Source organism: Fulmarus glacialis, unplaced genomic scaffold, assembly GCF_000690835.1.
Source record: "Fulmarus glacialis isolate BGI_N327 unplaced genomic scaffold, ASM69083v1 scaffold7913, whole genome shotgun sequence".
Taxonomy (NCBI): Eukaryota; Metazoa; Chordata; class Aves; order Procellariiformes; family Procellariidae; genus Fulmarus; species Fulmarus glacialis.
Window position 1 is genome coordinate 13675 of NW_009200957.1, and position 10054 is coordinate 23728.

Genomic DNA, 10054 nt, shown 5'->3' on the forward strand with positions numbered 1-10054 from the left:
TTACATTGGAGGTGGGGGCAGCAGCTCTCATTTTATGAGTAAGCTGAGGTCTTTGGTTTAGTTTTGCTTTGTTTTTTCAGCTAAGGAACCCAGCACAACTAAACTGCATTTTATTCATGATCAACTTCTGCTTGCTTTCTGCTCTCACTGCCAGCATGCTGATACTGTACAAAAATCGCTCAGACATGATTTCAATTAAAAAGAAACAGCATTGTCTTTTCTTATGCTATCACATACAAGATACAACATTTCTCTTTACGTTTGCATACAGACCAAATTGTACAATATTTGAGAGGTGTGGTTGTAGGTTTTTTTGACTACCTCTTAAGGTCAGTTCTCATGTATAAAAACTTTTTTCCCCTGTTTTAAGTGCTCTTTCAGCTGCTTATTTTCAAAAAATACTGTTTGGGTTTTTGTCCTTTTCATCTGTAATACAAAAGCTGTATGGCTGAGTGACAGCTGGAGCCAAACTTTCACTGTAGTTACAGAATGGTTTAACTGACCAGCCAGGCAATGTTTGCTTCAGGGTGAGCTGAATAGCCTTCTCAGTTGGATACTATAATTAGACTATGGATATCTAGTTTAGATGTAGGCACCTGAGTTTCAGACTTAATGGGAGCTGAATGAGCCTTTGCTTTTGCAAAATATTGTGCAACACTAGTGAATGGCAAGTTATATATCATTGGAAGAGGTATTTGAGAGCATCCATCAAACTTCTCTTAAATAATCCCTGCTTGTCAATTTGACTGGGTTTTTCTCTATTTTACCAAAGTCAAATCTCCCTTAAAACAAAACAAAACAAACCCCACCAAACCAAAACAAAAATACCTACAACCGTATTTTTAAATCTGAAGTTTTAATTCCTTTGCATTGGGGATCTTTGGTCTCTACTTTCCTTGCAATACTTGTTGGCCGTAAGTCTTCTCCATTTCGGCTGTTTCTGTTAGCGGTTTCATGAAGGTGCTGCTGAAGCCTGGCTCAAGCATTGCTAAAAAAATAGTTGTTGGAGCATCTGAGGTGAGAAAAGCCAAGGCATCCAGCACACCTCCCACTACTTCTATTCCTGCACTCACTCCTAGAACACTTGTAATGTAGACAAAATTTTTATATGCCTGATAAGAATTACTGGGAAAGAGACTGTGTGGAGAACACTGAGATGATTTACGTATTTTATGGATGACTGATTTTAGTATAAAGGAAAAAATATCTTAAAGAATGTTCTGTAAGTAAAGGTTTTGTATGATGCGTTGAAAGCAGGAGAGATCTCTTCTCACATGGCTCTTAAAAAGGGATACATAACTATAAACTTTGAAGATGTAATTAAAATATATGTAAAGCGTGGAACATTTAATCTTTTGTCAAAGCTGCAAGTACTGCTTGTAGTATAGACAGATGTCTCTTCTCTGCTGTGTTTGCAGAGAAGTGAGGATTTTAGGTTAACATCCATGTTTTGTGATTGAATTCTTTGCTTATACACCCAGTCCTAAGGCCTCCTCCAGCAGAGCTGACAACAGCTTTGCCTCACAGAGCAGTTAGAGGAGAGTTAGGGACACCTAATACCCACTGAAAACTCAGGGAAGTATGAGAACACAAAAGAATGATGCTTTCATCTTTTAAAGAAGGAAAAATAAACTCTATACAAAATCATTCTTAGAGTGAAATATTGCTTAGTTCCAGGGGCTCAGTTGCTGTTGAAGCTGAAAAAGGGACTGTGCCTTAGATGAAGGCAATTAGGAATTCCAAGTCATAGCTTTGCCAGTTCATGTTAAAAGGCAAATCAGTCTAAAGGGATATTGCAAATAAAAAGTATTTGAATCAAACGCTGTTAATCTATTTTTCTCCTGTACAGATCTCAAAACAATGAGTGAGCGACTCAAGAATAGGTACTACGTGTCTAAGAAATTATTCATGGCAGACTTGCAGCGAGTCTTTACAAATTGCAGAGAGTACAACCCCCCCGAGAGTGAATACTACAAATGTGCCAATATACTGGAGAAATTCTTCTACACAAAAATTAAAGAAGCTGGATTAATTGACAAGTGACACTGTCTTTTTTACAACCAATCAGTGTGCCTACTTTATGGGCAGGGGAAGCCGTTCTATATCTGAGTTGTGGGACTCTAGGGTTTCAAGAAACTTCTGTTTAATACTTAGCACTTTTAAAAACCCTTTTAGTTTTGCAAACATGTATTATACTGAAGTTACAAAAATTATTTTATTAAAATGCTTTATAGTGTATTTAATTATGGAAGATTTCTTTTGTGTGCCCATTACCGTATGTTCATAATAAGTTTAACAGCTACAGCCTCAGAAACCCCACAAAACATGTGGGAAATTGCACATGTTTGGGAATGTGGAGAAAATTCCCAGACAACAGATGTTATAGCTTACCTAATGCAGTACCTATTTGATAAAGTTTTATTATTTTTTTCCAGTAAAAAAGAAAACAGTAAGGGAAAACAACAGGTGTGTGGGGGGGTCTGAAACACTTGTTTCTTTATAGAATCTTTTTATAAGATATTATTTTTTAAAAGAAACACTCAGCTGGTTGAGAAGCTGTGAGAGAAGAGCAGCCAGTTCTGAAAAAGGGCTGCCTGTAATCTTTGATAGGTGCAAGCTTTTCTATTCATTTTGGGTTTTGATAAATATTTTACCTGCAAATTGTAATCTCATAACCACTATTTAAAAAAAAAAAAAAATCTGGCTAGATGTGTAATGTCATAGTGACTTGGCTTATGCAGGACATAAGTACCCAAAATAACTTCAGAGAATCTGATTCGCATATACTAGACAATTTCAATTGGCTTAGTAGAGTTAAGGTTTTGATGCACTTCATGATCCACCCTATTTACTACTCTTCGCTGATAAATTCTTTAGATTATTCAGCAGAGATAAGACTATTGTACACAGAAGAAGTCAACTTATGACAGCTTCTAGCTTATATACTTCGCTCTGTGGTAAACTGGATTTTCTACCAAGCTTTATTGTAAATGCTTATTAACTGTGATTATTTAGACCCAGGAACATATTAATGTTTTACAACTCACGTTAGTATATCTTCAAATTGAGCACTTATATATATAATATATATATTTTGCTGCTTACACTACATTTAAGAGGTACACCTAACTTCATAATGGAGATCAGTACAGGCCAAAAAGTTGTCACATGACGTTTTCTATTTAGAGTTTGTAACTGTAAATTATAATTGCTTTTGTGAAAAACAGATTTAACTTTCCTCCTTGGTGTTTTATATTTACAGATGTTACACTGGTAAAAATCAATAGTTATAAGACTGAAAAAAACCTAATCCTGTGCTGTGTCAAAGAATATATTCCTGCAAAATGCCTGTGCAATGTTAAATCACAAGTTGATTCAGCAAGTAGATGTCAGGAACAACCTGGAAGTGGTAAATGTGGTACACGAGGTATTCAAAATGTTAACACTAGACTTGCCATAGTGTTTTGTTTGAGGTTAGCCTGACCTACATTTGGATCTATAACAAAGGTACAGTGAGTATTTTTTTTTTTTTTTTAATAGCCAGTACTGGATGCTATAATCCTGTTTTGTAGATTGGGCCTACAGATGCACCTGTTAAGCTTGGTATCCTGTGAAATTTTGTTATTTTCGGAGTAGATTTTCTTATTGTCTTTCAATCAGATTGTCTCTTCTATATTGAAACATTTGTTTTCTAATTTAAGAATTAATATTTTCATAGATACTGTGCAATAAAGTTACGGTAGGATATGTGGTTTTGCAAATGCTTTAACAGCTGATGAACTTTACATTTGTAAAATTAATATATTGTACTGGTACACAATAGTTTTAAATTATATATGTACAAAACCCTACTTATTTTGGTCTCTTTTTTCATTAATTAGTTCTTGCACTACAAATATACACACTGAAGTAATTTCACAACTGAACACAGTGAATCTACAAGAGTGCAGTCAGTGACTCTTCCAGGTACACTAGAAAATATGCAAAAAAGCCCCTGAGTTCACTGGCAGCATGGTGTGCTGTGCTGAGCTGAGAATTCGGTATGGAAAGCTGTGGCCATTCCAAGTAGCTTTCCCAGCTCCATACTTACTGAGCTACAAGCGCTGTAGCTACTCCTGTCTGCTCAACATCTCAAACAATTCTTTGGCTGAGCTGTTCAAAAGTTTTGATTTTTCACCTCAAAGCATGCTCATGCCGTTTTCTCATTTTTGTCTACTAGAGTCCTTTATTCACAAGACACAATATACATAGGGAGCAAACTACAGTTGATGTTGAGCTTGTACTTGCCTGCTATCACGATGTTACTCAGATGGTACCCTTATTTTGCATACCATAAACAAAGCCTACACCTGTCCACTACCTGACAGACAATTGGAGAGTATGAAGAGATCCCTCCCCCCCATCCACTAAGATTTAGTCCTGTGCCACATCACATAAACGTGTACTGTTCAGAGGGTAGCAAATAGTGGTCAAAAGAGGTTTAGCCATTTTCCTGGACACTTCTAGGGATAGCAGTTGAGATTAGGTGAGCTAGACCAGACTCCTTCCTGCAGTTGTGATGGAACTGCAGCAATTCTTCAAGCTTACTCAATCCAAAAGAACCCCAGACCTGCCTTAGGCTGCTCTGCTATCACCTTTTTCTTTTTCTGTCCCTGATAAACAGCTGTTACAGATTTGTTTCCTGAAAGAAAAGAGCACCTGAAGTTAAATCATTCTGCGTAAGTTCCTATAGTACTAAAGAGTTTCAGAATGAAGATGGTAACACCCAGAGCTAGAATTTTAGGATACAAATTGAAGGTTAAGTTTCAGTTCCAATATCCAAAGGCTGTGTTGTGAACAAGTACTTTCAAACACTCAGTAGCTGTAGCTTTTATTATTACCATTGAGAGAGTCATGTAAGAAGGTACCAGTACAACAGTAATTAACACTATACGTTTTTATTACAGAAAGGGAATATTGAAACCATGCAAAAAGAACACCAACTCTGAGCTGTTTCTGAACACTAAGACATTTATTATGAGCTTCAATATGAAACTACAACCATTACGTAAACAAGATCTGTACAAACATTGTTATTAAAAAAACCCCCACAAAACCATTTGTTCTGAAGTGCCTAAAGTTCACCCTTGCCAACCACTGTGAGATCAAGTAGGGTATAAGTCATAAAATTATTCACCATCTTTTCCATCAGATATGTCTGATATGCTCACAGATCCATGATACAGGGATGCCTCCTCTCAAAAGAGTTTGAATGGAATCACCTTAGTTATAATAGTCATCTTGTGTCTTCTATATCATTAAAAACAAATCACTGGTTTAAAACCAAAACCCCTTAATTTTATATCCTTAATATTAGACACAGACAAATATGCAATTATTTCTGTAAGATACTGCGCAACAATAATTTCCCAGATGAAAGATTTCCTTTCTTTACGGAGTGAGCATGGTTTTGCTATCGTAAGTGGAAATCTCAACGACAACCAACAAACTTCTCATTGTATTTTGACAGAGATTCTTTCTTAAGAGAATGGCGTTTAGCATCTTTTTTCTCCTTGAAAATTGGAGAATTCAGAAAATTTGTATCTGTAAATGGATCTCCTCTCCTGAGTTTCCTGTTAAAAAAAAAAGAAAACACACCAAACAAAAAAAAAAAGGCAAAATTGAATTTTGTTCCCCACGTCACTTAAATAGTAAGTTCAATTTCACATGAACTATTTCGTATTACTAACATCAGACCTCTCTTAGAATGTTTTATTAAGAACCTGTTTCCAATATTTAAATAATCCCTTCTAATCCTGCATTTGATGGAATATCATGAACTTTATATCAAACTGGAAAGTAAGACACCTACCCTGCAATGCTTGGTTCTTTATAGCTCACAGTAAGAGTACAGCTTCGCTTGCGTTTTGGAGATCGTGGTCCTTCACCTTCTGGGACAATAGCTGCATTCCCAGTGTTGGGGAGCAATGAAGCGGTATTGGTAACATCACAAAGATGACCACGAGATGGCTCAGAAGGCTGCCCTGGGAAGAAATTAGGCACACTTAAGACAATTCAGGCAAGCTAGCTTAAAAGAGAATGTCAATGAACATACTAGATGTGAAGTAACTCTCAGCTATAACTATTATCTTCATCCTTCCACTTAAGAATACATAAGAGGATGAACAAATATTCAGAATTTTAATTTGGAAAAATAAATTAACACTAAGCAGTGCCAGGCAAAATGTGATTTGTTATTCCACTTCTCTCTCAATTTATATTCTTGTTCCCTTCTTTTTCCTCAGCTTTAATACATCATTAAAACGCATGTAAAACACAGTATTAGTTCATTGTTGACTGATTTCTTAAACAAAACATATCTTTAATTCCAATTTCTGCTGAGGGAAAAAAAAAAAAGGCAGACAGAAGAATGCATCTAATGATTTTTATAACATTATTCTGTTTGTATTTATTAAAAAAACTAAAATAAAAAAGCCTAAATCCCTTAAACAATGTAATCTCTCAAGGAAACAAAACCAATTACAAAACACTTTCTACACTTACTAATTGCCTTGTCACTTGATTTATTGCTTTCCGTCTCTTTTTCATTATGGAGTTTCTGCTCACGCTGTGCCAAACATCTCTTAGACCTTGGCCTTGCATGGACTGGCGATGTATCTTTCTCGTCCATTGAACTTTTCCTTTTTTTCAATTTACTTTTGTAAGGTTCATAGAGGCTATCATCTGAATCTTCTTCAGTATCACTCGACTCGATGGTATTAGTTTCAGATAAGTCGTCTTTGTCATCCACACCAGTATCCATGTCATTCACCTTATTTTGTCGAAAAGGTGTAACATGGACACGCTCTTCAAAATGAAAGTCATAAGCATCACTGGAGCCACCCAAGAAATCCAACTTTTCTTTGGAAGCCTCTTTACCCTTTGGTCTTTTTTTTGGTCTTTGTCTGGAAGTATTTTTAGGCCATTCCAGTTTTCCCTTCTGATGCTTCTCTTTCCTTACTTGAGAGTCTTCTCTGCTTTTACACTCACGTTTTTTAAGATCAGAATTATTGTTTAAGTTGAACTGCGCAGTTTCAGAATCTATCTGCCTCAACACCAGGTCTGAACCTACCTTGTTTTCATTCAACTGAGAAATATCTGAATTTATGTTTTCTACAGTACACTTCTCTAGACTTTCCTCAAGTCTAATTTCATCCCGTTTAGAAAGCTGTTTTGTTGAATCAGATGTTTCTGGATGGTCCAAGACACGAGTGCAAAGTTCATCGTGATTTCTCATCTTTGAATAGCGACGCCTGGTGGACACACTTTTTGGTAATACATTACCAAATCCATCCTCTCCACCTGAAGAAACATTTTCCAGCTCTGACCCTGTGCTGTCCAGATGAAAATCAGATGTTCGTCCTTGTAATTGAAGAGAAAAAGACATATTAAAGCTAAGTAGTAACAACTTGTTAAGTTTTTGTGCAAATTCTGAACCTGTCGAAAATTAAGACTATTCTTAGAATTTTCTCCACAGATTTGTATAAAACAGTATTTGGCAATCAAGATAAGCTCTGTTGAATACAGCTTCCAGACAGAAAGCAGTTAAGTATAATACATAAGGATTTTCCTCTAAACTGTTCTGTCTGGAAAGGTTATCTACAGGTCATTTATTTTTCCTGAGTATTTTGCTTTGTTAACAATTGTTGATTTCATAAATGATAATGCATGACTAAAGATGACTTTACTCTGTTGAACTGTTTGGTAGATAATGAAACTAGATTGCAGGTATATAGAAGACAAAGCATCTTCAAATTCCTCTCCCATTTTGCTAGGTATCTTCATTCAAAAAATTTACCAGTTGCCAACATTAATATCTAACCTTTATGATAATAAATGGAAATTACTCGATGGCTACTTCAAAAGCAGTAATTACATTTTAAACTTATACTGACACATTTTTTCCCTGATTCAGAATAGAACAATGTCTAATACTTTGATTTAGTTACCTTTGTCTGGAACTATTTTGATTAAGGAAATGGCATTGTCAGATTCCTCACAGATCTCTGACACAGAATGAGCCAGCTCATTTCTATCACTGTCAGCCTCCATCCCACTTGGAAGTACTTGATCATCTCCATCAGCACTGTGTAGAGGTCCTCTAGAGAAAATACTAAAGGTAGTATTTACTGAATAGCAATATATTTTATAACAATGAACTATTTCATTACACTGGATTTCTTCCCTTTCTCCAGTCAGAAAATTAAGCTTACTGTAACAGAATTTTCAAATATAAATATGTATTAATAAAAGATACTTACACTGAACGTATTTGTCCTACGACACTGGAACTATTTTCAAGAACTGAAGCAAGCACCCTCTGATTCTGTCAACAAAATAAATCTTAGTGTGACTAAATATGTGGAACAAGCTTGCACCATATACAAGTTTTAGACAACAGCCAAGTTACCCACAGAAGGGCCAAAGAGGCCCTTGACTCTTTTTCTTTCTGGCTGGCTAACACAAAGTACTGTGGGATCTCACATACTCAGCTCCTGCAAGTCAGCACATTCATCACCAGCCCAAGCATACAGATAATGGACAGGGGAAGGAACTGTGAGGATGGTACAGGGAACAAGACACAAAACCACAGAAAATCAGGGTGGCCCTACCACCTTGTAGCAGAGCCTCAGTCCCACTAACAACATACTACACACCCCGACAGTGTGGACCCCATGTCATATTGGGAACCGTGGGACTAGTCATACCTCCAAACTAAGGCTCAAATCTCAAAAACTACGTGCATCTATGTTGGAAGAAGTAAGGGGAAGAATTAATAAAAATCCTGCCCCTCAAGAAGAAAAGGTACTTACTACACCTACGGAACACAAATTCTTTGCTGGGCCAAGGAGATCAATTGAGTCCAGTAAATTCTGAGAAACTTTTGAAATTATCTCATTCAAGGCTGAGAGTTGATTCTAATGGACAAAAGAAGGAAAATACTCTAGTATCAACTACCAATGTAATAACTTCTTATCGGTATTACAAGATGACTAAATCCTGAAGATACCTGTGTCAGGTACCTTCAACTGTGATAAAAAAAATAAAATTCACAGAAGATAGATTTTAATTAAAGAAAGAGTAGCCAGAAAAAAAAAAATTAGTTAATGACCAGATTAGGTGAAAATACAAAAAAACTTGTTCTACATATTAAGTTTATTTTTTATGAAACATTTAAGATCATAAAGATATCAGTGGATTGGTGCAGATTCTGATGTTCAGCTTCACTAAATCATAAAGTTATTATTAAAAATACCTCAACAAGTCCTTGTGCTTGCTTGAAACTAAGATTTCTTTGCAAGTCAAACATCTGAACCTTCAGGTCTTGATACTCTTTCCTTAAATGAAGGATGGTAGCCTGGGCATCCCTCAGTTTGAGCTTTTCTTCTTGCAAAGCCTGAGCTAGGGCTCTGTTGTTTGCTTGGATACTCTTCATTTGCATGGAGCTGTTGGCTGCAACAGAACAGTGAGTATTTCAACCTGGGTTAAAAAAAAAAAAATTATGAAAACTATTAAGATATTTAAGCATCTTACTTGCTATTTTGCACTTCACAGTGGAGATCTGGCTGATTTTACCCAACCTCATCCATTTCTGATTTCTTTTCTCTTTCATTCGTTCTTTTATATCACTCAGACTGTCTTTGAAGGGCTTTTTCAAGTATTCAGCCATCTTCTACCTTCAGAAATATAAAGGGTGAAAAACTCATTAGGCTGGTGTTACACAATGCTCCCCAACGCCAAAAGAAAAGGAACAGTGAAACAAGGGTAAAGTTCATAGTATTTTTAAGTTGCATATACACACACAGAAGAGACCCACAAACACGAAAAGATACACAGCTATGGCCATTTTCAAAACCATTTTTACAGCACGGCTACTGTCACTCTTGCCGATTATCTGAACTGCAAATGGCACGGTGTCCGCGGCGAAGACCAGGCCGAGGCCTCTCAACACCCGCATCGGGGCGGTACGACGGGTAGTAGGGGAGCGGGGGTGTGGGGGGGTGTGGGAGGGGGT

The 10054-nt window shown here is 36.5% G+C and overlaps 2 protein-coding genes across 2 annotated transcripts in view; one reads left to right on the forward strand and one right to left on the reverse strand.

Moving 5' to 3' along the window:
• Nucleotides 1-2428, forward strand: part of LOC104073835 (histone acetyltransferase KAT2B) — a 14730-nt gene extending 12302 nt beyond the window's left edge. The window contains exon 9 of the mRNA XM_009573760.1: nt 1850-2428. Within this exon, the coding sequence (XP_009572055.1) occupies nt 1850-2043 (194 nt within the window). The 3' untranslated portion in view covers nt 2044-2428. The remainder of the gene's footprint in view (nt 1-1849) is intronic.
• A 3042-nt stretch (nt 2429-5470) lies between these two features.
• On the reverse strand, nt 5471-9709 carry SGOL1 (shugoshin-like 1 (S. pombe)). The gene is made up of 8 exons (XM_009573761.1): nt 9574-9709; nt 9296-9492; nt 8853-8957; nt 8301-8365; nt 7989-8140; nt 6544-7401; nt 5852-6023; nt 5471-5612 (listed from the first exon to the last, which is right to left on the reverse strand). Exons 1-8 carry the CDS (start codon nt 9707-9709, stop codon nt 5471-5473), a joined length of 1827 nt encoding a protein of 608 aa, XP_009572056.1.
• Between the last annotated feature and the right edge of the window lie 345 nt (nt 9710-10054).

Bases quoted from the DNA above. Each gene is read 5' to 3' on its own strand.
- SGOL1 (XM_009573761.1), bottom strand. From the start codon at position 9,709: ATGGCTGAATACTTGAAAAAGCCCTTCAAAGACAGTCTGAGTGATATA. The intron at 9,493-9,573 runs GTAAGATGCTTA...GTTCTGTTGCAG, and splicing joins TGTGAAGTGCAAAATAGCAA to CCAACAGCTCCATGCAAATG. The intron at 7,402-7,988 runs GTAACTAAATCA...TTCAATTACAAG, and splicing joins CAAAATAGTTCCAGACAAAG to GACGAACATCTGATTTTCAT.